Below are 27,144 nucleotides of genomic sequence, written 5' to 3' on the forward strand. Positions count from 1 at the left end.
CCTGACATACTCAACAATGTAGCTCATTTTCTACCGTCTTCCCAACTGCTAAGTCTAGCTGGTCCCCCAATCTCAGAACATTTGCAGTAAGAAGGGCGACACTCTTCCCAAAGTTGGAACAAAGCCAGGATGAGCTCCCCAAGTCCCGGCCCCACCAGGTTCTTCTGCAGTTCCTGTCTAGGCAGTCCGATGCCCTCGAGAACCCTAGGGAGCTCGCTCTGCCTATTTTGCATTTGCAATTAAGCGCTACTTTACTCCGATAAAGAAAGGTGCCCTTCCTTTCAGGGCTTTTTTTCCTTCAATTCGGACTGGGTGGGCTAGCAGCGTGGGAATAGAAGGAGAACCACTTGAGACGGGAATGAGCAACGCTCCAAGGGCTGCAAAGAATGGCCAAGGCCGACGCACACCATACGCTGGAGCGCTGCACTTGGAGCCAAGCTTGGGTTTCCCCTTACCCCCGCCTCCTTCGCTAAGCTCGACCCACTTTAGGGCGGGACCTCGCACTTCAGCCAATTCTGGGGGCTGAACCCAGGCGGTTTGTACTCTTTCTTTCCAATGAGAAAAAAAGGAAGCAGCTTGGCTTCAAAGACCAATCGGAAGAGGCGGCGCCGGGTTGTCAGGCAGGTTTGTAAGAGTTCGGGCCAATTGGAGGCGCAGCCACCGCTCGACCGGGGCGCAGCGCGCAGGCGGTGGCAAAGAGACGGCGGAGCGGGCCGAGTGCGGCCGAGCAAAGCCGGAGCCGGAGCGGGGCCGCAGGAGCCGGGCTGGGTCCGGACGGGCCAAAATGCCCTATAAACTGAAGAAGGAGAAGGTGAGCGTGGCCCTTTCCCCCGCGCCTCCGCCGTGGGGCCTGCGCGGAGCTCTGGGAGGGGCCCGAGCCAGGCCCGGGACAGCCCAGACTGACCCTCCCGTCTGGCCCCCGCAGGACTCCCGGGGCCAGCCCGCCGCCCCCGCCGCTGGCAGCACCACCAGCCTGTGCCGCAGCTGGGACAGCTCCCCCACCTTGCCCGGGACACATTCCCCTCAAATACACCTCCCACTCTTCCTCCCTCCTCCTATCCCCTGCCCAGGGTACCCTTCTCCCTCCAGATCTGCCCCACTCTCAGGTCACTCCCCGGCTTTTTCTCCCCCTCCTCTGCCTCCCAACTCCCCCCTCCTCCCGCCCCACACCCATTCGGGACAGCCCCTCTCATCTGCCCCCTCCCCCCTGCGGAGCCCCTTCCCTCCCCGTCTCACCGCCTAGGACGGCCTCGTCCACCATCCCCTACAGCCCCTTCCTCTCTCTGCGCCAAGCCCCCTGATCAGGAGGCAGCGTTCTTTTCCTCCACCCAAATCTGGACTAGGCCCCTCCCTCCAGTTCTTCCTTCACACACAAACTTGTGAGCCAGGACTGAGCCCTGCCTTCTGTTGATGGAGCCTCAGGCCGGCTGCGCTGGAAGGGCCCTCTGAGCACATGCAGCCCAGCCTCTAGTGGTACAGATGAGGAGACTGAGGCCCCGGCCTGGGAAGGGACCTGTCCAAGGTCACACAGACTGCTGGAGGCAGAGCTGCAATATGGGTCTCCTGACTTAAAGCCCCCCTACCCCACCCCTTAGCAGGCAGCAACTTGCCCCCAGTTTCAGCCTAGACTAGTCATCCCTCCTAATTTGAGCAGGCTCCTCCCCTTATTCCTAATCCTAGGGTAACCTTTGCATTTTTCCTTTTTGCAACAGTGCTGATATTTCCAAGTCAATGCCTTCAAAGTCAGACTAGCTTTCCTTCTTACCCTCATGGGCCAGCCACCCCTGCACACTCGTGGCCTTTGTCATGATGCCTCGACACAGGCCATTTCTCGATGTTGCCTTCTTTCACCTTCCTCTTCTACCTCCATGCCGCCTTCCGCCCTTCCTCATCCTTGCCTTTTTCTACCCTCAGTTTCCTGCTGTTGCTGAGATCTGACTCAGAGGTGTGGTTCCTTTGAGGTACAGACTCACACAGAGGATGCTAGGATACCAGTTCCAGCCTCCCCCAGCTTCTCCTCTCCTGGGACTGGTCCCTCATGGTGGGGGCTGGCTCTGGCCTGGTGTTCTAGCCACCTACTTTATGACCCTAGAGGTATTGCTTTCATTTGCCTTTGGATCGGTTGAGTTGCTAGGCTGCCATCTCTGACCTTATCAATCAAACTCTTCATCCTGAGGCACTTGGAGATTTGCCAGGCAGCTCTGATAGTGGGTTGTCCCCATAACCTCTCAGGGCCAGAGATTCTGAGTATGGGGTTGGGGAAGGTGTACTAGCTACTGGACCTCCTGGGGTGCTAGGCTGGGCAGGATTGTGTGCCCCACCTAGGCCCTGTCCTTGGGGAGTGGGCATGCCAAGGTAACTGGGGCAGCTTAGCTGGAGACGATGCACATAAAAGTCAGCCGTGCCAGGGGTTAAGGGAGTGTGGACGAGGGCAGAATTCAGTTGAGGTCCCCACCCATCTATAGCTTTAATCTGATAGAGCAGATCCTGTCCTGTCCACAGAAAGCCTTTGCCTACCAGATGACTGAAAAAAAGAAAAATTCTTAACTAGACTTGTGAGGACCAGGGGTATAAGTATTTGACTGAGAAAGGGTGTTGGGATCAGGGTGCCCGCAGCCAGGCATAACTCTGATTTCCTTTCAGGTTCAACTCTCTGCTTGATTTTTGGCTGCATTTGGCCTCCCTTCAATGGTTGGCAAGTCCTGAGGGGGAAGGAGGTGACAAGAAGACAGGTTTGCCTGGATGGGCCAGGGGTAGAGAAAGTGGCCGGGGGTTCGAGGATCTTCTTTGCTCACGTGTCACCTTTCCTCTTCCTCCTTCTCTGTGGGTCCCAATCCTGGCCATCCTGACGGCCTCCTGCCTGAAGCCTTGCCGAGCCTCAGTCGGGAGAGAGTGCTCCCGCCTCCCCTGGATTTGCAGAGCACTTGATAGGCCGCTAATGGGGGAGTGGAATTAATCGTGGACAAGTCTTTTTTTCCTCCTTGAGAGAAGCACCGTTGTGGTTCTGGCATCTCCCTAGCACACAGTAGGCACTCGGTGGATAGGTGCTGAGTCAGTCTTGGGGCTATTTGCATCCCTTCCCTTCCCCTGTGTTCTGACCTGGGACTTATCTCTTTAGCTCCTGGGTAGGGTGCCCCTGCTCTCTCCCCCTTTCTTCTTGTTCATAATAATAATAATAATAATAATCAACATTTAGGTTTTTATGTGCCAGGCACTATCCTAAGGGGAGTGGGAACTGTGATGACTGCTGTTTTAAGAGATGAGGAAACTGAGGCTCAGAGAAGACAGTTAACTTATCCATGATTACACCACCAGGAAAAGTTGGGCCCAGAGCACAAGGTTGACTCCAAAACCCAATTTTTAACCACGATGCCTCCCAGCACCTGTCAGGCAGGCTGGGCTGAAGAACGTGCACGCCTGTTCTGCAGGAGCCAGGGGACAAGGGTGATGGGCCTGGTCTCCCTATACCCCCACCCCACCTCCACCCCCACCCCCCTTCAAAGGCAGCTGGGACCTCTCTTAGGCACCCTCCCTGGGATGTGTCTGAGCCATTGTGCTAAGTGCCATAGGTTGAAGGGGACAAAAAAGAGTAAGGAGCTTATGATCAAGTAGAGAGAGATCAGACATGTGTGCAGATGGGTCAGCCCCGCTGGAGGAGCCCGCACCTGCGGTGTGTGCACCTGGCCCCACAGCGTCGTGTCGCGTCCTGTCTGCACCCAGCCCGTCCTTTTCCTCCATACTCCATGTCACACACCTTGACGAGAGGGGCAGTGGGGCAGTGTGACCAGCCTGGTCAGTAGGTAGTGGGGACTCTACCCAAACTCAGCCTTGCCACTCGTGCAACTGCCTGGAGCAGCTCCGCGCCTGGGGATGGCGTTCTTCCTCCCCGCCTCCACGAAGCCGCCCCCTCCGCCAGCCCACGCACAGTTCTCTCTTCTCTGGAATCCTTTTGCCCTCAGAGTCAGCATCACTCGATTTAACCCTCCTTCTCAGTGAAGGGGCCCAGGTGCTCTTGAATTGTAGGGTCTCAGAGCTGAAAGTGATTTCCAAGGTCCTCGTATCCAGTCCTCATTTAAGACTTGAATCCCTTTTGCAACATCCATTAGAGAGCACCCAGCCTCTGCCTGAATGCTCCCGGGGATGGGGAGCTTTCAGCCGCACAGGGTAGCCAGTTTCTGTGCAATTCTGCCATGAGAAAATTCTCCTTGTCTGGAGTCTCAGCCTTTCCTCCTGCAACCTCAGCCCATTGCTCTTGGGCCTCTGGATGCATAGGGAACAAGTTGCATCTTTAGTCCACATGGCAGCCGTTCATTTGTTTGTAGAGATCCATCTTGCTCGGCACCCCCCCCTCCGCCCACCCCCTGACTCCTCCCTTCCATTGTCAGCTAGCCCTGTTCCTGCAGCTGTTGCTTTGCTGGACTGCTTTTGAGTCCACTCCCAGAATGGGTTGCATTTCCCCTGAAGGACTACGATTTGTTACCGCCCTTCCCAAAGTCTGATGCTCATGACCGAACTGGCTCCTCCAGGGATGGCCCTATTGATGCCAAGGACAGGGCACTTCCATGTCCCCCAGTGCCAAGCACCAGGCACATGGTGGGTGCCCCACCCAGGTCCTTTAACTGAGTGAAAGGTCACAGGAGCGGCCAGGGCAGCCTCAGCGCACAGATGACTGGTGTTGAGTGTGCAGCCAGATCGCAGTCCCCAAGTCTTTTCACATTTCCCCCATCCTGTCCCTGTGCAATTGCTTATTTTGGCCCAAAGCATAGGAAGAGATGGTGGGCAGGCCGGGGCTCCGAGCCAGCTGCTGGATTCCCAAGGTTCAGTTCAAATCAGTGTTCACTCTGTTGCAATTCAGAGCTTTACTTCCATCCCCTTCCCAGTGCTTGTCAACTGAGGCACTCTTGGCCTTTTGGGTGGGACAATTCATGTGCCTGGTGGCATTTCTGGGGCCCTTTGTTAAATACCAGTACCTCTAATCTGGGTGCTATTTGTGACACCCAAAAAATGCCTCCAGATCCTTCCAGGTGGGTCTTGGGGAAGTGGTGACTCCCGCCTCCAGTGTGAGAGCCTCAGGCATCCCTCTGACCACATGAGCCAGAAGGCTGCCCGAGCAGCTTGTTCCATGATGCTTGTCCCTTAAGACTCCTAACCCTGTTTCTTGCCTGGTAGAAGGCCCTCCCAGGCCCTAACTCATGCATCAGCTGTGTGAGGTGAAAGAACATTATTCTCCTCAATTACCGTGTTGTCTTCCTAAGCAGATTCTAAACTCCTCGGAGGAGCCGAGCATCCCTGTTTGTACTCTCCCCCCTTCCACCTCCCCCCAGGGCTAGACTCAGTAATTCTGATTAAGTGATTAATTGAATTGGACAGAGGATATTTGCCACAAAGATCCATGGGGGTCCAGTCTAGGCCTCTTTCTTTCTCTAGCATCCGCTGACCCTATGTCCATCTTCTCCCTCCAGGAGACCCCCAAGCTTGCCAAAGGCACGGCCAAGCCAAGCAGCTCGGGCAAGGATGGTGGAGGCGAGAACACTGAGGAGGTAAGGAAGTTGTGCATGTGCCAGCTCCCGCTCCTTCGTGGCTGTGGGGGTGAGGGGTCCCAGGGGCAGAAGTCATCCAGGCAGAAGGGAAGGAGGATATTGACTCAGCTCCACAGCCTGAGCTGGCTCTGGACAACCCATCCAGACTGCACTCAAGTAGGATTTCTCTTTGGCTTGGTGTAGCCCAAATAAACCCTCCAGTTCTTCAAACTCCTCAGAGATGCCTGTAGAAGTCATTTCTCTGCCTACCAACCCTGAGTGTTGAGAACTTTTTTCTTCAGGCCGATGTGGGGAGCAGTGTTGGGGAGAAGAGAAAAAGCACATGGGCACGCGATGGGGTGATGAGTGACTGGGGCTGGGAGTGGCTAGTGCCCCTGAGGCAGGAGGAGCTGGGCCCTGTGCCCATGTTTTCCAGCAAATGGGATCTCCAGAAGCACAGTCACGAGCAGAGGGCAGCACAGCTTGGCAATCTAGGGCTGTAAAGCAATAAATGACAGGCCGAGAGGGCACCAGAGGGTGGAGGGACTTGAAGAAGCCCTGCATACGTTCCTGAAAGTTTGGGGGGGTGCCCCGTGGAATGGTCTGGATGGAGAGTGATCCTGGGAGCAGGTTGCCTGAGCACCCGAACTACCTGGAAGCTGGCGATCCTTCCTTCCTGCTCTGTAAACCTTTTGGAGGGACAGAGGAGAACAGGAAACTGCTCTCAGCACTCTCATTCTGGGCAGGCCTTGTGGGTTTTTTTGTTTTTTGTTTTTTTTAAACCAGGGACTGATTAACAAGTGTTTGGGGTTAACTGGATTCAGATTTTTCTGGGTCCTTCTGGTCCCTATTGCCTCTAAAGAGATCAAAGCGCTTTCACATCTGTGACCACCTTTTGAGGCCTCATTTGAGTAATCAGAAGGAGCAGGATAGATTTTGTCCCCACGGTAGAGGCATGGAGGTTGAGGACCACGAAGATCAATTACTCCTTCCTCTACACTTGTGCAGTAAGCTGAATGTGCTTCTTTTTTTTTTTTTTTTTAAAGATTTATTATTTTTATTTATTTAATTCCCCTCCCCTCCCCTGGTTGTCTGTTTTTCTGTGTCTTTTTGCTGCGTCTTGTTTCTTTGTCCGCTTCTGTTGTCGTCAGCGGCACGGGAAGTGTGGGCGGCGCCATTCCTGGGCAGGCTGCTCCCTTCTTCGGGCTGGGCGGCTCTCCTTATGGGTGCACTCCTTGCGCGTGGGGCTCCCCTACGCGGGGGACACCCCTGTGTGGCAGGGCACTCCTTGCGCATATCAGCACTGCGCATGGGCCAGCTCCACATGGGTCAAGGAGGCCCGGGGCTTGAACCGCGGGCCTCCCATGTGGTAGACAGACGCCCTAACCACTGGGCCAAAGTCCGTTTTCCCTGAATGTGCTTCTTGAATCGTTCTTATCACTTGGTGTTGTAACCATTTGTTCCCATATGTGTGTCTCCTCCCAGACTGTGACCTCTGAAAGCAGGAGCTGTGTTACTGCTTCTTCCTCATACCTGTGTGCTCAGACACTTATTCATAGCAGGTCCCCAGTACATGCTCTTGGGAAACACAACCTCTGGGCTCTGTCTCCCCTACAGGAATGATGACATTTGTGCGACCTTAAGGGAAGGTGGTTGGGTGCTAGCACCTAACATTCAAAGCAGCAAGAGGGACTTAGAAGCAGGATTTAAAGGCAGAGAACGGAATGTTGAGCTGCCTCTTCCCACCCTTTGCCTCACTGACTCCTCCTTCTTCAGTTAACAGACTGGAGAAGTCATTTATTTGAAGCAGCCTTCCTTGACCAGCCACCCCCCATGCCCAAGATGTGGTCAGCACCCCTGCTATTTGCTCTTCTGGCACCCGGTACTGCTCCATGGCGGCACTTAACGACAGCTGTAATTAAACAGTTCTGTGTGAATTCATTGTTTACTGGCGGCCTCCTGTGTTAGTGTGTGAACTCCATGAGGCTCTTGCTCCCCGCTGTTGGTAGGCACACGGGAGGCACCGGGATTTGAATGGCATTAGAGAGTGAATGAGTGAACTGGTGAATGAAGAAATGAACAAACGTCAGGTCAGAGCTGGAAAGGACCTTAGAGTCTAACTCTTTCCTTTCCTAGATGGGAAAATGAATGCTCAGACAGGTTAAGCAGTCTGCTGGGACCAACTGCTGTGAACTCTCCATTTCCTTTTAGACGTATCTGTTGATGGCAGAGGGTCCATTTCAAGCCCTCTGGAAATGGAGAGTGTTGCGTTCACTTTGGGTCCCATTTCGTGAGAGGCTGCTCAGGGCTTCCAGTGAGACAACTGCAGTAATTCTAACCCATGACTTTCCAGAAACATACCCCTTTGGTCCCAGGCCAGGGGGATGCTGGAAAAGTTGGGGGCCAGACTGTGAGGCCCACGTTGTCAAAAGCTGTTTGGCTCTGGCCTTCCCTTGCCCTTTTTCTAGTCCAGAATTTTGGGCTCTGCCAACCAAATTCACCCTGTGTCAGGCTTTTGCCAGTGCTTTTCCAGTTGATCCTAATAATAACAGCAGATCACATTTATTTTATTGAGCAATTACCATGTGCCAGACTCTGTGTGAAGTACTTTTCATGCATTACCTTGTTTAATGGTCACAACACTGCCCTGAGGTCATACTATTATTGTCACCCCCATTTTACAGATGAAACTGAGGCTTCGAGATGTTAAATAGATTTTACTCAGCAAGTAAATGGCACAGCTGGAATTCAGCCCAGATCAGAGCACTGCACTCCTGTGTCCTAAATGACTTGATACTCTGGCTCTGAAATCCTGGAAGAGAATCCTAGAATTGAAGGGTGCTTTGGGAGATCAGGTCAGACACACTGTGACCTGCCTCTGCAGGAAAGGGGGTTTCCAGGTCCATCTTCAGAGAAAGCAGTTCAATGCCGTCGACTCTTCCATGTGCCGTGCCCAATGCTGAGTTCTGAGAGTGGGGGCAGAGGAAGGGAGAAATTATCTCAATCTTTCCCACTTTGGCCTGTCCTTCCTATAATGACTTGTCCTAAAAACATTTTGGTCTTATGAGTCCTCTACTTAAAAGCCTCTGTTGGCATCTCATTGCTTACAAGTTAAAAGCAAATCCAAACTTGCTAGCTGGCTGAACTGCCTCCACCCCATTCTTCTAGCACCTATCTTGTTTCTTGTCCTGCTGAACTTTCCATCTTCTGATATGACAAGCCCTTTTTATGACTCAGGGCCTTTGCTGATGCAGTTCCATGGGCCAGGAAGGCTGGCTTTCTCTCCTTTCTTAGCTTTCTTTCTAAAATCAGATTTATGCCTTAAGAGTCAATCCAAAGTCACCTCTTTTGGGACGTCTTTCTTTTCTTGTAGGCAGAGTTTGTAGCTCAGTCACCCATGTTCCCGTATCCCTTGTGGCTCTGTCACTTTTCCCTTGTACTATCAACTGCTTCCGTGACTTTCTTGCCCACTGGACTGTGAGCTCTTTGACGGCAAGAGCCTTGTCATATTCACCTTTTACCTCTAATGCTTAGCATTTAATCTGCAATTTCTACTGTTGGTTTTTATCTTTCAGCTTTCTCTTTCAGTACACTCTATCGTGCTTAAATTATGTTTCTGTTTCTTCCTTTATTTATGTTTACATGTTTGGGTTTAATTGGTGTCTGTGTTAGGTCTGACTAGGATTGCTTCAGAGTGGTCAAGTTTGGTTGAAATATCCTGGGTGTGAGTTTTGGTGCTTGTATTAGTTTTCTGAGGCTGCTGTAATAAATTGCCATAGGAGATGGCTTAAAACAACAGAAATGTATTCTCTCACTGTCCTGGGGGCCGGAGGTCTGGAATCAAGGTGTTGGCTGGGCCCAGTGCCCGCCAAGGCTCCCGGGGGAGAACCCTTCCTGCTTCTTCCGGCTTCTGGTGGCCCCCGGCGTTGCTTGGCTTGTGGCAGCGTCACTTGATCTCTGCCTCCACCCTCACACGGCCTTCTCCTCTGTGTCTTCTATTTCTGTGTCTTTATCCTTCGTTCATAAGGACCCTTGTCATTGAATTTAGGGCCCACCCAGATAATCCAGGATGAGCTCCTCTCAGATCCGTCAGTTAATTACCTCTGCAAAGGCCCTTTTTCCACCTAATGTCACAAGTTCTGGGTGGATATAGCTCTTGAGGGTCACCGTGGTATTCAGCCCATCTGGTGCTTAAATTCAGAGTGCCACCTGACCGCTGGAGGCCTGAATCTAGGAAGGCTTCCTGGAGTATGGATCTCGTTGAGAGCGTAGAAGTGGGAGGAAAAGGTGCTTGAGGTGGAGGAGATGGCCGTTACCGAGTCTCGGAAGTGGGAATGGGCAGGACATAGCAGGAGGTGGAGGACAGTTTGGTCCGGTCGCCTTGGGTCAGTGTCTACCGCTGCTCCGTAGGCTGCAGAGGGTTCTCGGGACTCATCTGCCTCCCACCCCCACTCCAGCTCATTGGAGAAGTTAGAGGAGAAAAGGCTGACCCCGAGGTGAGTCACCGGCCTGTGCCCATACCTCCCTTCCGATAAGCCTGTTCCCTAGCGAAGGCGAACAGACCCAGGGACGGCTTGTAGGGCCTTGGCGGCCAGGGGCTTTCCTGGCTGAGGCAGCTGTCTCTCAGATGCCTCTTGTGTCGGAAGCCAGTGGTCCTCACAGCACCAGGGAGCCAGTGGTCCTCACAGCACCAGGGAGCCAGTGGTCCTCACAGCACCAGGGTGCTCTGGGGGTGGGGGTGGGGGTGGGGCAGGCTAAGCCTGCTCAGCTGCTCTCTGGCCACTCCAGCCTTCAGTGGTACGATCTCAGTGGCAGGGACCTCGGGTGTTTAAAAAAAACAACTCTTTTTTTTCAGCTCTGCAACCCTCTGTTTTCTTGAGACCTGACTAGGAGAACGGTTGGGAAATCACTGGTCTAGTCCACCCCCCTCCTTGTCGGCAGAGAAAATTGAGGTCTTGCTTTTCCCCGGATGTCCCCTCAGTTCCAGCATCATGGAGGGGCCGCGCGTCTGCCTCTTCTCTGGGAGGGTGGAGAGAGATGCTCTTCTTCAGTGTCTTGTCCCTCAGGCTGACACCGAGCCCCTCACTCTCCTATCACCCATGCCTCCCCGAACCACTCTGCTTCCGACGCTGGGCAGTGCTCTGTTCTGAGGGTTCCTGGGTTCCTGGGACAGAAGAAGGGCTCTGGGAGGCGCCTGGGCAGGAACGGACAGCCTCGAGAGCCTTAATTAACCCATCAGGCCTTCGTTGAGTGCCCTGTAGGTGCCGGTGCTGGGGGAGCCCAGAGGAATGTAAGCAGGGGTCCTGCTCTCAAGGAGCTGGCCAGCTAGGTGGGTGGATGGCGCAAGAACACATCAGCAACTGAGTAAGAGGTGTTGCTGCAGGGAAGGGTGACCACAGAGCCCATGGAACAGACAAGGTGTGTCAGCAGGGTTGTGGGGTGGGAAGCACGCAAGGGCCAGAAAATTTTCTAGAGACTTATGCTGGGTCTGCAAGATGCATTGCTTTCCTGGGCCCCCCATTTTAAACACAAGGAGGATAATGGACTCAAAGGAGCATTTGAGGTATGCTAATTTCAGGATCTTCCCGTTTGCATTGCTAGAATCTGAGGATGGGAAGTAATAATAATGATAATAATAAAGAACGCTCTTAAAAAGCCCTTCGTGTGCCATGTACATGTGCCTTATTACAAACCTGTGAGGTAGGCACTGTTGATCATCCCCATTTTGTAAATGAGACAGCTCAGGTACAAAGAGGCATTATGACTTTCTGGGGGTCACTCAGATGGTAAGTCTGGTTTGAGCCTGTGCTCTTGACCGCTGAGTTACACGGTTAAGGGTTTGGTTGTTCCTTGGGCGGGGGAATGGGAGCCTGGAGCAGAGGAGGGTCTGGGCGCACAACAAGCTCTGGCCCTCCCAGCCTCCTGCCATCTTCCCCTCCGTGCCCTCATCCCCCGCCACTGAGACATTGTAAGTCCACCACACGCAGACCCCAGACTCCAGTATGCCTTTTCACTCTCTAACCAAAGTCACCCTGGTGGAGCACCGATAGCAGGAAGAAAGGCACGTGCTGGCTGCTCTGACCCCGCTTTCTTGCATTCCTCTAGTCCAGGCATTCTTAACCTTTTTTGTTCCATGGACCCCTTTGCCAGTGAGGTGAAAACCATGGAGCCCTTACTAAGTCCACACTACCCTGTGTATTATTTAATAAATATATCACACCTGCACCAACATGTCCCCACAGGAATAGTGTTTTTTTTTTTTTGAATTTCCATTCCAGCTCACAGATCCCTGGTTAAGAACCCCTGGACTAGTCCCATTTCAGGTGGAGAGGGAGAAATGGGCAACATGCTAATGAGCTACCCTGGACCCCTAGGTCTGCCCCAGCCTGGACCCAGGACACCTCTCCTGTTTTCTGATTCTCAGATAAGTCACAAACCCAGGATGATTGCTTTTATACAAAATTCAGAGTATACAAATGATACCATTTCTGCCTTCTTCCCTCCTCCCACTCCAGAGGCGCTCAGCTTCTCCCATTCATAGAGTAAGGAGTACGAGAAGTCTGCGTGTGGGGACGGGGGCCCGAGGGCAAGAGGTCACTGGGCGACGTGGGCACCTGTTGGATATAGCCTGGCACTTCTGGGCTTGGTCTAGTCTCTGGCTGGGGGCAAGGACTGTCCTGCAGCTCAGCCTCTCTCTGCTCCCAGGAGGGCACTGCCTGGGCAGCCCAGGCCCGCCTGTGGGTGGACATTCCTGCAAACACCTGTGTTTAGACTTCTGCAGATGGGCCTCGTGGGCCTCTGACACCGGTATCTGGGAGGAAGTCAAGGGGTATCTTTTAAAAGTTAACTGTATTTTTCCCATAATAAAATCAGTGTAAGCATGCAGAAGGTTTAGAAAAGTAGAAAAAAGTAGGCTGTGAGCTCTTACTCCCAGAGACAGTCATTAGCACGATGGTGGGCTTGTTCTCGTTTGTTTCTTTACCTTGTTTTTTGGTTTTGTACATGTGTTTTAATGTAGTTGAGCTCATTTTGCTTATGAAGTTATATATTGTCCTTATTTAACTTAGCAGAGGAAGCAATTTTCTACCATTACATAATTTTAGTTTTTTTCTTTTGTTTTAAATTTTTTATCAAAGTAATTCCGTGCACATAGTTCACAAAGTCATATACTACCAGTAGGCCTCTGAGGAAAAGAGTAGCCCTTGTTCCATGTTGCTGTGCTCCCAATTGTTCTGTGGCAACTGCTTTAAACTCTTAGCTCTTTCCTCTGAGATTGGCTTCTATATTTCTAAATAAGATTATTTTGCCACTTTTATTTTTAAGATTTTTAGATTTAGACATCATCTCTTGACTTTCTGCTATGGAAAAATTAAGGCTTCAGTTCTCTTATACCCTGCATAGTCATTTCCCCTCTTCCCAAAATATTTATCACCAATTTTGGGTAAATTATTATGATTATGTAAATATTTTGCACAGCTGAACCTTGTATGATTACGTTTATTGTGTAGTTTTCATAAACACAATTTAAACTCCATAATATTCCATGTACTTAAAATTTAATTTTTTCTATTATAAAAAAGTGTTGAAAATGTTTTCACACAAAGCGTTTGTATATTTAGACTTTTTCTTAGGGTCAATTTCTAGTAGTTAAACTGCTGAGACATGGAAACACATTGTTTCTTTTACTTTTTAGTTGAAGAAGGTTACACATACACTTAAGCAGATCCAGTATAGCAATCTTAGATCTCCTGCTGCATGGATAGTTTCCATATGTATACACCATGTAACCACCTCCCAGATCCAGACAAGATATAGAATGTTTCCATCACTCAGAAGGTTCCTCATACCCCTTCTCAGTACTTGCACACCCTGTCCCCTGCTTGGGCAGATAACCACTTTTCTTACTTCCATCACGATCATTTACTTTTGCCAGTTCTTGGACTGGAATGAACATTTGGAGGCTCTTGATGCACAGACAGTGGGCATCAGCTGGGGAGACGTGATAGGCCCAGGGTTACAGCTCTTGGTTATCCTTAGGCCTCTGGCCTTAGTGCCTTCACAGCCAGTGACTTTGATCCCTGGCATCAATGGGCTGGGGGTGGCGGGGGCCCAGGTCCAGGGTGGGGAAAAGTATCTTGGGGAGTAGACTTCAAGGAATGACTTGTTTGACCAGGCCCAGCCCCAGCCGCAGCCCCAGCCCCAACCCCCATCATCCAACAAGCGTCCCAGCAATAGCACGCCGCCCCCCACGCAGCTGAGCAAAATCAAGTACTCAGGGGGTCCTCAGATCGTCAAGAAGGAGCGGCGGCAGAGCTCCTCCCGCTTTAACCTCAGCAAGAACCGGGAGCTGCAGAAGCTTCCTGCCCTGAAAGGTACGTGGAAATGGGCAAGGGGGCTAGTGCAACAGGCCTAGGGGGCATTGGACCGTGGAGATAGAGGTTTGGGGGACATTTTAAGGGGAAGGGAATTCTAGAGGATGTGCAATGGGGTGCCACTAGGCTAGCAGTGCTAGGGGAGCAGGACAGCAGCAGGGTGGGGAGAGGGAAAAGCCTGTAAGGTGACTAGGGTATTGCAGTGAAAGACCAGGGAGGACAACCTGACTCTTGGGGCCCCCCACAGATTCGCCAACCCAGGAGCGAGAGGAGTTGTTCATACAGAAGCTCCGCCAGTGCTGCGTCCTCTTTGACTTTGTGTCAGACCCACTCAGTGACCTCAAATTCAAGGAGGTGAAGCGGGCAGGACTCAACGAGATGGTGGAGTACATCACCCATAGCCGCGATGTTGTCACAGAAGCCATTTACCCTGAGGCTGTCACCATGGTGGGCTCAGGGAAAGGGGGAAAGGGTCAGGGGCTGGGGCCCTGGACAAGACCAGTGGGGCTCTAAACTGGGCCCCACCCCTCAGTTTTCAGTGAACCTCTTCCGCACGCTGCCACCTTCATCAAATCCTACCGGGGCTGAGTTTGACCCAGAGGAAGATGAGCCCACCCTGGAAGCTGCCTGGCCACATCTCCAGGTATCAAGGCAAAGGGACAGGGAGGCCCTGGCTGCAGAGAATTGGGGGCACTCTCTGATACCGCAGCTAAGGGGCATCTCCCAGCCCTTGGGGAGTACCCGCTAAGCAGATGCTGCTTCTTTCTCCCACAGCTTGTATACGAGTTTTTCTTACGTTTCCTTGAGTCTCCTGATTTTCAACCAAACATAGCCAAGAAGTACATTGACCAGAAGTTTGTCCTTGCTGTGAGTTCCCGAAGTTCCTGCTCTTCCCCATTCCTTCCTTTCCATGAACTCTAGCCTCATGTCCCCCCATGCCCCTATGCCAGCTGCTGTTTTTCTTTATGCCAAACATACTGGGTTTCAGTTGTGTCTGGTACAAGAAGACTACAAGGGTTTAAAAGGCCTATTCTGTGCCCTTGAAGACACTTAGAGCATAATGGAAACAAAAAATAACACAGCACCTCTTCCCCCTCAACTGGATATGTACACATTTACCCAGATGTCATCTCAGCTCGAGCAATACAGTAGTCACTCTGCTTCTCAGAGGCTTGTCCACACCCTCTCCAGAGCAGCCCTGGGCTTCCCCTGGCCAGGACCCTGTATCCAGCCCTGCCTTTCCCTGGCTCCTGCCTTACACGCCACCTGCCTGCCCTCCCACTCCCAGCTCCTGGACCTGTTTGACAGTGAGGATCCTCGGGAGCGGGACTTCCTCAAGACCATCTTGCATCGCATCTATGGCAAATTTTTGGGACTCCGAGCCTATATCCGTCGGCAAATCAACCATATCTTCTACAGGTGAGGCCAGGACCCCGAGTAGCAGAGCAAGCTCCCCACTGAGATGGGGTGGGAGGAGGTTGGTAGGGAGGACTCTGCAGACAGCAGAGGCTGGAGGAACGTTAGGGGTTGTGTCAAGAGGACTTTCTCTTCCCTCAGGTTCATCTACGAGACAGAGCATCACAACGGGATTGCTGAGCTCCTGGAGATTCTGGGCAGGTGAGAGGGGGTGTGGGCGCCGATGCCTGAAAAAGGTGCATTGAGCTTGGACCTGGCCCTTTGGTCCTAACAAATCTCCCTCTCTGAACACTCAGCATCATCAATGGGTTTGCCCTGCCCCTTAAGGAAGAGCACAAGATGTTTCTCATCCGGGTTCTGCTTCCCCTTCACAAGGTCAAGTCCCTGAGTGTTTATCACCCTCAGGTGAGCTGCTTTCCTCCTGATGATGCCTGACTCAGGTAGTAGCGAAAAGAGAAAGAGGGAGGGAAGGTATTCTTGTTGGGATAGGATGGCAGAAAAAGTAGGTGGGATCATTCCTTCCCTGCACCTCCCTTATCATTCTGGGATCTAATGGCTGCTGCCGACCATTCTGAGACATCCTGGGACCTGCACCTCACCTTTTTACCTCACCTTTTTGCAGTTGGCATACTGTGTGGTACAATTCCTGGAGAAGGAGAGCAGCCTGACTGAGCCGGTAATTCCCCTTCTACGCCCCAGGGTCCACCTCTTAACTGCCATCAGCATCACTTGCCAGTCTGTACCTATTAAAGAAGTGCCCTAAGTGGGCTCTCAGGAGGGATGCAGCCTGACAGATGACTTGGTTTCCTCTCTGAAGAAAAAGTGAAACCCATACATGCATAGGAAATAGACCCATGCCAGAGAAGCAAAAGCAGTTAGCTCACCAGGATGTGGGAGGGGGCAGGAAGGCTTCCTGGAGGAAGAGGCAAGTGTTGATTTGAGAATTTTGCCCCCATGGCCTACTCTCCCCACAGGTGATCGTGGGACTTCTCAAGTTCTGGCCTAAGACCCACAGCCCCAAGGAGGTGATGTTCCTGAATGAGCTCGAAGAGATTCTGGATGTCATTGAACCTTCAGAATTCAGCAAAGTGATGGAACCACTCTTCCGCCAGCTTGCCAAATGTGTCTCCAGCCCCCATTTCCAGGTGACCCAGACTTGGCACATCCCAGACCCTGCCTCCCAGAATCTGAGGAAAAGGTCTTCAGAGAAGCGAGCAGTACCCCTCTTGAGTCCCACTCTCCCCACCAGGTGGCGGAGCGTGCTCTCTATTACTGGAACAATGAGTACATCATGAGCCTGATAAGTGACAACGCTGCCCGAGTCCTCCCCATCATGTTCCCCGCACTCTACCGGAACTCCAAGAGCCACTGGAATAAGTAGGAAGCTGGGGTGGGGCTGGGAGGTGGGGATCTGGCTTTGGGATCTTTGAGGGTATGGAAGAACTGAAGAGCCAGGGGTCTCACCTGGTCACTCAGCAAGTGGGGCGGGTGCCTACTGTGTGTGGACAGCACCCGCGAGGGACTGGCTGGCAGAAGAGATACTCCCATGCGAGAGATCTCTGTGATAGCCAAGAGTGGAGCAGTGCCTTCATTATGCCAGATAATTCTACAGGTCACATTGCAACTTTGGAGACATAATTCCATGCTGTGAGAAACTGATGTGGTTCTCTTAGAGGCTGTACGTGTTGGAAAAGGCTTTCCCTCTGAAGGCAAGCTCAGGTGCAAACACAGACCGCTGTGCTGCTCAGAGGCCTTTAGAATGTGTTAGAGGGAAGTGCCTGGGGTGAGGGAAGGATGGACAGGTGGACCAATATTTGTAAAAAACCCTGGAAAGCCAAATCCAAGTTGCATGCCCATTGACTTGGCCAGAGAGGGGAGCTCACCTCATACAGAGTTTGTGAAAAAGGAGTAAATGAGAAAGCTCTTAGCAGAGACACCTCCTGGGAGAGCAAACTGGAATCCTGGCTCTCGGGGCAGTCCGTGGCCTTCTGTACCTCATCATTCTTCCCGGTGGCAGGACAATCCATGGGCTGATCTACAATGCCCTAAAGCTGTTTATGGAGATGAATCAGAAGCTGTTTGATGACTGCACACAGCAGTACAAGGCAGAGAAGCAGAAGTGAGTTATCTCCCCCTGGGGGACTTTCATCTTTGACCACTAGCCCCCCCCCCCCCCGTTTCTCTCAAGCCCACTGCAATCCTACCTTTGCTCTTGGTACTGCTCCCTTAGGGGCCGGTTCAGAATGAAGGAAAGAGAAGAGATGTGGCAAAAGATTGAGGAACTGGCCCGGCTTAATCCCCAGGTGAGGTTTCCCTGCCACAGCCTGGAATGGGGAGGCCCTCCTTGGGCTGGGGGAAGGTTTATTTGAGGACTAGGAGGCAGTCTCTGCAGCGGCTCTTCCCACTAGTCCATGCCTCCTCTCCCTTTCAGTATCCCATGTTCCGAGCTCCTCCACCACTGCCCCCTGTGTACTCGATGGAGACTGAGACCCCCACAGCAGAGGACATTCAGCTTCTGAAGAGGACAGTGGAGACAGAGGCTGTGCAGGTGCAGGGTGCTGAGTGTGGGGGGAACAGAAATCAAAGACAGCTCTGGAAGGGAGAAAAGACAGGAGCAGCAGAGCCAAAGAATGAGGGCAGGGAGACAACAGAATTACTTGGGAATTGTTTATCGTTTCTTGCCTTTTCCCTATCCACACATAGATGCTGAAGGACATCAAGAAGGAGAAAGTGTTGCTTCGGCGGAAGTCAGAGCTGCCCCAGGACGTGTACACCATTAAGGCACTGGAGGCGCATAAGCGGGCAGAAGAGTTCCTAACTGCCAGCCAGGAGGCTCTCTGACCCCCTCACCTTCCCACACCACAGGGCCACAGCCCACTCAGCCCCGGCCCTCCCCCATCTGCTCCCCACTGGCTACTTGGGGCAAGGCAGTGCCTCTCTAGCTCCTCTAGGGAGGGGGATGCAGGCACTTGAAGCAGGGACACCCAGAGAGGTCCCTCTTCTCCCCAATATGTATTCCTGCCTTCCTGTGGCTAGTACAGACAGGCTGAGCACTGAGATGTGATGTGAGCGCTCAAACAACCTGGGGACGTCCATCTCTCTTCTGCTCCTAACCCCACAGCTCCCTGGGGCTGTTCTCAGAAAAACACGTACACATAGGAACACACATGCAACCTCTTCTCCTTTCATCCTCATTTGGACTACAGGTGTCTTTCCTTCTCTCCTTCCCCTGCAGAGGCATGTGAGGAGCAGGAGAATATGCTCACCAAAGTCATGTCAAGCCCCAGTGGCGCCTAGAGGAGCCAACCCCAACAGCACAAATAGGCCTCCAGCCCCAGCAGTGTGCCGGCTGATAGGGTTGTATTATTTCTTCTTACCCCCTACCTGACCGACACAATGTTGTGGGGAAGTCAAAAAGAGAAAGTATAGGCGAAGAACAAAAGGTGACAAAAAACTGGCCCTGATGGACCAAGGGGGACAGGGAGGATAAACAAATACCCTACCCTTTGCCCCCTCTTTGGGGAACAGCAGCCCTAGGATCACAGACATGGAAGGGACCACCCTGGGGCTGACTGCTTTTCTGTGCCATTGGTTCCCAAAGCTGGAGGGAAGCAGGGAGCAGTGTCCCAAGCATGGCCCCCCCAACACCTATTTATTTCTGTTTGTGCCCTCACTTGCCCCTTTTGGGCACCTTGGAGGGGCAAGGGGTGGAGGAGGGCCAAACCCAGGTCCCAGGGGCATAGGCAGTGCGGCTTTTGGCTGTGTACATAGGGTGCTTTATTCTCCACAGAGCGATACATGCTAAGGTGGGTTGGGCTTGGGCCAAAGTCCCCATATGTACAGAACTGAATAAAGTGGGTCTCTGAGAAGAAGTCTTATTTGCCTTGATGTGGAAATGGAGATGGGAAGGATGGAGATGGACATTAAAACCAGGGATGTGTTCAGTCCTGTGCTGGGTCTGGCCTGGAATGCAGGGAGATAAGGCAACTCTCAGTGTGGTCACTTCCAGGCAGGGGATGCCTGCCGGGCTTGGAGGGCCTTCTGTACCACATCTTCCCACTGGGCATCTGAGATCTCCCGAGCCCAGGCAGGAACCCCTGGTGCAGGCAGGCTTACTCCAGCCATTGTCCTTTTCACCAACTCTACGTGTTCTGAAACGACAACCAGAGGCCAGTTAGGAGACAGAAACCATGGAAATCAGCTCCCCTCCCCACTCCTGGAATCAACCAAAAGCCCCTGGGCTGGTGAGGTCACCAAATCCATCTTGTTATTTCTAGGCAAGCCTGCCTGTTCCTCAAATCTAGCAGAATAGTATTTTGCCTGGATTCTTAAATCTGCAAAATCTGAATCAGAGGTTACAAACTATCATTTTAGGAACAGGGCATTCCTTTGTGACTTCCGTATACTGGCTCTGGCCAGTCCCTTTCCTCCATAATTATTCCAGAATGAAAGAACGGTCACTTTACCTGGGTCCATTGGAATAGAGCTGTGGTTGCTCAATGCTGTAGCTCCCTCCTCCTCTTCATCCTCACTCTCTAATGGTGGGTCAGGCAAATGCAGACCCAAGGCCTGCAGAGCCAGAAAGAAAACAGTTTGGGGCCAATCTTTCAGGACTCCCAGTTTTACCAGCTCAGGAACAGTCCCTTCCCACTACCTGGATCCGCTCCTGGATATCAGCAACTACATCTTCTCCATCACCTACTGGTGCCAACTCCACCTCCTCTTGTTCAGGATCTTGGTTCAGGGGCTGGTAGGAGTAGCCAGCTGGGCCTGACCCTGCTTCCTCCTGCTCTTCCTCAGGCTCTTCACTGCTCCAATCCCCAGTGCCTTCCGTAGGGCCCTGGTGCGACCCCAGTTCGTCAGTCTGATTGGGGAAGATTCGCTCCGGGCCCATGGTGTCTCCGGCTAGAACTACTGCTGCCATCCGGGCAGGGGCTGCAAGAACAGGGAAGCAGATGTAACTGGGCCCACCTTCAGTCTCTTTATTCAGTTCCTTGGGGTCTCCTTCAGCGTCACAAAACATTTAAATGCCTCCAAGCTTCCGGCTCCCAACCTTCCAGCTCAGCTCCAGCGTCCCCCCACCCCCAGCCTCTCCTTCTCGAATTGGGATCCACCCGCCGCGCTCCGTCAATTCCTAAATAGCTCAACCAGAGGTATCGCTACCTGCCAAGACACCCTTAGAGAACCCCGGCCCCCACCTCCCAACTTGGGAACCCCCGGGTCGCCACACCGGCTCTCCTAGAAAACGGCGTTCCCGCCCCCTTCTTCCCTCTTCTAGGGTTTCCCTCTGTACCGCCTGATAGACGCTCTTCAGCCCCCAGGGGCTCCCCTCAAATGGCCCCAGCTGCAGGGTCCCCCACCCGCCCCCACGGACTCTGCTGGCGGCTGTTTCCGCGCGCCTCACCCGCTCAGAGCCCGCGGCCGAACCCGCACCTTCACTTCCGGCGTGGCAGGACGCTCCAAGACGCCGGGTCCTCCAGCTCCGCCCCTCGCCCATGATTGACGCGAGCAAGGACGAGGAGTCCGCCCCATGCCCCGCCTCCGCCATCCCCTAGCCAAGATAACAAAGGACTACGTTACCCAGTAACCCCCACGGTCTTGACACAAATCTGTGCATGCGCAGAATCTTTCCTCCGTCTCCGGGCCTCTTCAGCCCCTCTCCTCTCTCTGGAAACCTGTGGACCACAAGTCCCGGTAGACCTCGGGCACTTTCCTCCGACTGCACGTGCGCGCACTGCTGCCCGCCGGAAGGACCCAGCCAGGCTGTGTTTATCTCGTTGGGGACCGAGTCGTCGGTTGGCGCGCAACGGGTTCTAGGCTGCAGGCAGCGCGAGGGCTCGAGGCCCCGCCCCGGCCCGGCCTGGCAGGTAGCCCGGGATGGGTTAAGGGATGAGGAAGAATTGGGGGGGCCGGAGACGCCCATGCCTAGAGCTGGAGTGGTGGGGGAGGGGACTGAGAGCAATGAGTGGGGGTAGGGAGAGAACTGGGGGGATGATGGGAAAGGAGAGTGTTAATAGGGGAAGAAGGACTGTGGGAGGATGATGGAGAAACCGTGGCAAAGACCTGGTGGCTAGAGGAGACACTAAGGGAATTGGAAGGAAGACTGGGTTACGGGGAGAATGGGGAAGCTGAGCTGAATGGAAGAAAGGGGAGCTGGCGTTATGGGGGAGGGGAGGCTGGGACGGTAGGAAGAGAAAAGGGGTCGCATGAGATTAAGAAAGGAATATCCCTGGCCGAATGGAGCCAATTAATGTTAGTTTTTCTTTCCTTAGTGGAGGAGGGGAAACTGGAGGGCTGTCGGGTGGAGCTTGGAATGGTGGGAGAAGAGGCAATGGGAAAATGGCACAGCCCTTAGGAGATCAAGAAGGACCAGAAATGGGGGTGGGGTGGGGTGATAATTATGAGAGACCAGGGAGAGGGGTAGGTACTTGAAGGGAATTGAAGAAGCTTGAGAATGCGCCATGATGGAGGATGGAGGAGTTGCGGATGAGGAGCCGTTCAGACCCTGGGGGTTTATTCTCCATGAGACCCAGTTGTCCTTATGGAGGAGAAGCTAAAATTCTTTCTCCACCTTTGGCCGAAATTACTTATCTCTTTACCTGTGAATTCTGGGGACGGGGGTTGGGGACGGGGGGCAGCGTGCAGAGTTGAAGCTGTAAGAGAAGATGAGCCCTTCAATCCCCTATCTGTCCCTACAAGCCCAGGTCCAAGATGTTTTAGATTGAGGGAGGGAGTAACGCAGTGCTAGTAGCTTTTTACTGGGGCTATTTCAGGTTGGGTGGGATGGCTATTTAAAGCATGGGGTTGGGGGGTCGGGGTGGGGGGGTCGGGCTGTAGGGCCGGCACACTAGCAGAAGGCAGTCTCTTTCCTGCAAGGGGCCTCCCTTATTTGAGCTTAAAAGCCTGAGGTACTGCCTGGCTTTTTCTTCTGCCAGGGCTTCCTGAACAGGGAGCAGATGATCCACCTAAACTTAGCAGGTGCCTGCCAACAAAGGCAGTGCCAGTTGCAGGATTTGCCTGACAGGGTCCTCTAATGTTCCTCTTACCACTAGGTTGGTAGATTGCCTTTTAAGAGGTAAAGACCTTTCATGCCTGGCTCTTGTTCATATTCTACCCAAGGACATTTTTGCTTCCTACCCTGATCCCATCCCCCTTCCAGGGACCCAAGTGGGAGAAGTGCTGCTGGAAACAGCTTGTTCTCTCCCACCACAATAGCAGGGCTGGAAAAGTGACAGTAGGAGATACTTTCCCTCCTCCCCACTCCATCCCCCCAATCCCCAGCAGACACATACCTTTCTGGCTTAAGTTCCTAGGGTTGGGAGCATACCAGGCACAGCTGTTAAAGGAACTCTTTGTGCCTGTGGGGGGCCCAGGGTGACCCTAGTGGCAACAGCTCAGCTTGATCGGAGCTCCCTGTGAGGGGCTAACCAACCCTGCTAACATGGTCATCACTGCCCTGATTCAAACCCACCTTGAACTGGATAGGGGGATAGTTCACTCTAAAAGTCTAAAAGCTTTTCTGCTTGGAAGCACCCATGCCAGCTTTCAGTGGGCCGCCTGGGGCTGACTGGGCTATTAATAGCCCTGAGTATTTTGAGATCCCTCTCCCTACCTTAAAGAGCACAGAGATTCTTAGAGAGGTGGCAATAAGCAGAGCAGAGCCAGACAGACAAGGGAAAGTGCCTGGCTTCTGAAGAGGGCTTGGTGCTTGTGTCAGGCCAAGGACAGGATGAAGTCTCGTGGAGTAAGGGGTGACCATGCTGAGTCCTTGATCAGCAGATTCTGAGTTGGCAAACAGGTTGGAGTGGCCCCACCCCTTGCTTTGGAGAATTGGGGCCAGGGTTAGCTCCCTGACCTCAGCAGCTCTGCAGGGGCAGGACCAGCCACCTGGGCTATGACTAGTGTCCCTGCAGAGGAGTTACATGGGAGGGCCACCAGGGTGACGCTTGGAGGTAGGGACTGATCCTGGCCAGAGTCGCGGTGACCTGGGCAGAGGCCTTGCCTGAGGAGCCTGTGGTCCTGACTTGTGTGCAGGTAGCAGAGGCAGCAGGCCGTGCCGGGGGGGCATGTTGCTGTAACCAGTGGCCCAGGGGATGTTACGGTGGACAGTGCACCTGGAGGGCGGGCCCCGCAGGGTGAACCATGCTGCAGTGGCCGTCGGGCACCGGGTATACTCCTTCGGGGGTTACTGCTCTGGTGAAGACTATGAGACACTGCGTCAGATTGATGTGCACATATTCAATGCAGGTAAGCCAGTGTCAAGGCTGTCTCTGGGTGCTCACAGCAGGGAGGGGAATGGACAACTAAGTGAGGTTTGGTGGTGATCTGTGTGGGAATGGAGATGGGCAAACAGACATCTGGTTTAGGAAAGCCTGGAGGGAGGCTGAGCAGAGTTGTGCCCACAGTGTCCCTGCGTTGGACAAAGCTGCCCCCGGTGAGGCCCACCGTCCGCGGACAGGCTCCTGTGGTACCTTACATGCGGTACGGACACTCAACCGTCCTCATCGACGACACGGTCTTCCTTTGGGGTGGACGGAATGACACTGAAGGGGCCTGCAATGTTCTCTATGCCTTTGACGTCAGTGAGTATTGGTCTGAGAAAGGCTGTGTTCTGTCACATGGTCCCTTGGGACTGGGACAGGTGTGGAGGGGGGAGTGGGCGGGGGGCAGGGGACCAGGGACTGAGGGTACTCCAGAGTTGAGGAGGAAGTGTCAGGTTGCTTACCTGGGTCATCCTCTCACCTCCTTCAGATACTCACAAGTGGTCCACACCCCGAGTGTCAGGAACAGTTCCTGGGGCCCGGGATGGACACTCGGCCTGTGTCCTAGGCAGGACCATGTACATTTTTGGGGGCTACGAACAGCTGGTACGTCTGGGAAGAAAGAGGTTTTGGGTGGGAATGAGAACAAGGAAGGGGGAACTGAGGGTGGTGGAATGGGAGGCTTTGGCTTGCTTGTAGGTCTTAAGGGGACAGATGGAGGTTTAGGGAATGACCATCAGCTCTTTTTTTAATTCCTTCCTTCACTTTCCTCCTCCTGCCTCCCCATGCAGGCAGACTGCTTTTCCAATGACATTCACAAGCTGGATACCAGCACCATGACATGGACCCTTATCTGTACGAAGGTTTGTCCTTTCTTCTTTTTTCCAGAACCCCACCCTCAACTGAAGAAATCATAGGAGGCTTAAACAGTGAGAGCTGATCCCCAGGCCTCCCTGCTGACCCTTCTTCTCTGTTCTTGTCCAGGGCAACCCTGCTCGCTGGAGGGACTTCCACTCAGCCACAATGCTGGGCAGTCATATGTATGTCTTTGGGGGTCGTGCCGACCGCTTTGGGCCATTCCATTCCAACAATGAGATTTACTGCAACCGCATCCGTGTCTTTGACACCAGGACTGAGGCCTGGCTGGACTGTCCACCCACCCCTGTGCTACCCGAGGGGCGCCGGAGCCACTCAGCCTGTGAGTGTCTGTTTTGGCCCCTTCCAGCGCGTTGCCCTCACATCTTTGACATTCCACTCTCCTTCCAGTTGGCTACAATGGGGAGCTGTACATCTTCGGTGGCTATAACGCAAGGCTGAACCGGCACTTCCATGACCTTTGGAAGTTTAACCCTGGTAAAGAGCACTGCCTTTATGGGAGAAAGAAGGGGCAGTTCAGGTGGGGGAGAAAGAAAAGAAGGATCCTGAATAGGAAAGGGGATGGAGGTGGGAGAAGATATCTGGCCTGGGCAGGTATTGAACTTCTTCTCCATATAAATTTCTCTTTAGTATCATTTACCTGGAAGAAGATTGAACCGAAGGGTAAGGGGCCATGTCCCCGTCGGCGCCAGTGCTGCTGTATCGTTGGTGACAAGATTGTCCTCTTTGGGGGTACCAGGTTAGGAGGAGAGAGGGGAGGGCTCAGGAAAGGGCCTAAATCTGTGACCGACATTAGGGTGGAGGGTCCAATGGGTAGTCTTTCCTCTTTCTTTCAGCTCTTTTTTTTATCCCTACAGTCCATCTCCTGAGGAAGGCCTGGGAGATGAATTTGACCTCATAGATCATTCTGACTTACACATTTTGGACTTTAGTAAGTACACTTATTCCCAAAGTGCTCCTGCCATCGAGGCCCCTCTCTTAGGGTGGTGGCACCCAGAACTGGACTCTTTCCTCTGCTTTGACCCTCTCCCTTTCCCCTATTCCTCCCTTAAAGGCCCTAGTCTGAAGACCCTATGCAAACTGGCAGTGATTCAGTATAACCTGGACCAGTCCTGTTTGCCCCATGACATCAGGTATAGTGAGTGGTTGGGAAGGAGAGGTTGAGTGGGGTGAGTAAGGCAGCACAGGCATGACCTGATTAGATTTCAGTATGGAAGAGACCTATGTTTTTGTTGTACTGGAGGTATAGTGTGCATGTGAGGAGTGAGTGAGATGGAGGGAAATGAAATTATACTCATCAGGTAATAAAACTACTTGTATTATTTGCAGAATAAAAGAATTATCAAAAAGAGAGGGATTTAATTTGAATTTAGTGGAGTGGGAGGGGAAGGCCTTAGGGTAGGCAGGATCTGAGTCAGGGCCTTCAAGGATGGGAGTTAAGCAAAAAGGGACAGTCTCAGTGGGTGAAGTGGATGGACTGCCTGATTGGATCTGAGTAGAGCAGGTAAAGTGGGTTGGGATGTTTGCTGTGATATGTACACAGATGCTTTTCCCCAGGTGCTTGGACACAAGATTATATGTAAACATACATAGGAATCCCATGGGGCTTTCGGGGGTGGAGGAATAGGTGGTATTGGATTGGGTGGCGGGTGGAACTTGCGTGTTAAACCTAGCAGGGCTGTAAGGAGGAGGTGGCTATGGCTGGCTTTGGGAGGTTGAAAGGCCTGGTATGTAAGGAGGCAGGTCTGGGCCTGGGGGCTTCCCCTTCTGGCCTCTCTGCCTGTCACTGTTGACCTTCCAGATGGGAGCTGAATGCCATGACCACCAACAGCAATATCAGTCGTCCTATCGTGTCCTCCCATGGGTAGGAGGAACTTTCTGCCACCTCCCCTCCTGAGCCTGCTGTTGTCTTCACTGCCCCTGCCCATCTCTCACCTGCCTGCCCCTTTGGACCCTGGACTCGGTATATTTCCACATGGAGTTGTTGGACTAGAGGTGTTTTCTGTGCTGTGAACTCAGTGGGGAGCTGTAGGGAGGAGGACTAGGTCCTTCCCCCTTTGGGCCGAGGGCCCCTTCCCTTGGTGCTCTGTCCTATCCACCTCCCTCCAACTGCTCCTGGGCCTGTGCTCTCCCAGGCCAGCGAGGCTCTGCTGGGAAGGGAAGGGAATAGAATGGGGAGAAGGGAGAAGCAAGCAGTGTCTGAGCCTCAGGAGCTTCCCCTCATCCCTTTACCTACCCCTTCCCCCTGCTTGAGCCATGAGCATTGATTAGGAGCTGAGAGGAGTTGCAGCTGTTGGCATGACACCTCCTTCTCCCCCTCCCGGGGAGATGGGGACCAGCAGATAATCCCACCTTTCCCTGAGCTGTTGCTGTACCCTGAATCTCAGTCAGCTCAGATTTTATAAAAACAAATTAAAAACTTCAAAATGTGTGATCTCTGTTTCTGGAATGAGGCGGGGAGGTGGGAGTTTGCAATGAGGGCAGGGTGCTGAGAAGGCACCCCCGAGGTTCTGGCTTCTCAGCCAGGTCTGAGGAAACCAAATGTCACCAAGACCTGGGCTGGCTTCTGCTCTTGGGCATGGAGTCCAAGGCCCTGTGACGCAGGGGCGAAAGGTATCGCCGTTATCTCGGAGTCGGCTCTCCATTCGGCCTCCCGCGCCCCTCCTGCCTCTCCCGGCCCGGCTCCTGGGCAGCCCTGCG

The 27,144-nt window shown here is 53.1% G+C and overlaps 3 protein-coding genes across 5 annotated transcripts; 2 read left to right on the forward strand and 1 right to left on the reverse strand.

The window, feature by feature from the left end:
* Nucleotides 1-648: 648 nt before the first annotated feature.
* On the forward strand, nt 649-19,179 carry PPP2R5D (protein phosphatase 2 regulatory subunit B'delta). Its single transcript, XM_004484921.4, has 16 exons — nt 649-811; nt 5,463-5,540; nt 13,693-13,891; nt 14,139-14,338; nt 14,424-14,534; nt 14,666-14,758; nt 15,180-15,310; nt 15,449-15,508; nt 15,604-15,712; nt 15,930-15,983; nt 16,282-16,452; nt 16,557-16,684; nt 17,325-17,426; nt 17,538-17,610; nt 17,739-17,855; nt 18,011-19,179. Exons 1-16 carry the CDS (start codon nt 785-787, stop codon nt 18,146-18,148), a joined length of 1,791 nt encoding a protein of 596 aa, XP_004484978.3. The 5' UTR covers nt 649-784; the 3' UTR covers nt 18,149-19,179.
* MEA1 (male-enhanced antigen 1) lies at nt 12,999-20,855 on the reverse strand. The gene is made up of 4 exons (XM_004451354.3): nt 20,741-20,855; nt 19,962-20,242; nt 19,774-19,876; nt 12,999-19,458 (listed from the first exon to the last, which is right to left on the reverse strand). The coding sequence occupies exons 1-4, from the start codon at nt 20,853-20,855 to the stop codon at nt 19,307-19,309; spliced, it is 651 nt and encodes a 216-aa protein (XP_004451411.3). The 3' UTR covers nt 12,999-19,306.
* On the forward strand, nt 20,696-26,871 carry KLHDC3 (kelch domain containing 3). Of its 3 annotated transcripts, XM_071218463.1 has the most exons (12): nt 21,059-21,174; nt 23,342-23,554; nt 23,713-23,889; nt 24,059-24,174; nt 24,360-24,431; nt 24,553-24,608; nt 24,699-24,766; nt 24,835-24,921; nt 25,075-25,183; nt 25,302-25,375; nt 25,499-25,577; nt 26,246-26,871. In XM_071218463.1, exons 2-12 carry the CDS (start codon nt 23,401-23,403, stop codon nt 26,310-26,312), a joined length of 1,059 nt encoding a protein of 352 aa, XP_071074564.1. In that variant the 5' UTR covers nt 21,059-21,174; nt 23,342-23,400; the 3' UTR covers nt 26,313-26,871. The 3 variants fall into 3 exon arrangements, with proteins under 3 accessions (XP_071074562.1, XP_071074564.1, XP_071074563.1); XM_071218461.1 differs by having other exon boundaries at nt 20,696-21,174; nt 24,553-24,766; XM_071218462.1 differs by lacking the exon at nt 21,059-21,174 and adding an exon at nt 23,085-23,105 and having other exon boundaries at nt 24,553-24,766.
* The last annotated feature ends 273 nt before the right edge of the window (nt 26,872-27,144 follow it).

The sequence above is a fragment of the Dasypus novemcinctus genome, chromosome 11 (genome assembly GCF_030445035.2).
Source record: "Dasypus novemcinctus isolate mDasNov1 chromosome 11, mDasNov1.1.hap2, whole genome shotgun sequence".
NCBI lineage: Eukaryota > Metazoa > Chordata > Mammalia > Cingulata > Dasypodidae > Dasypus > Dasypus novemcinctus.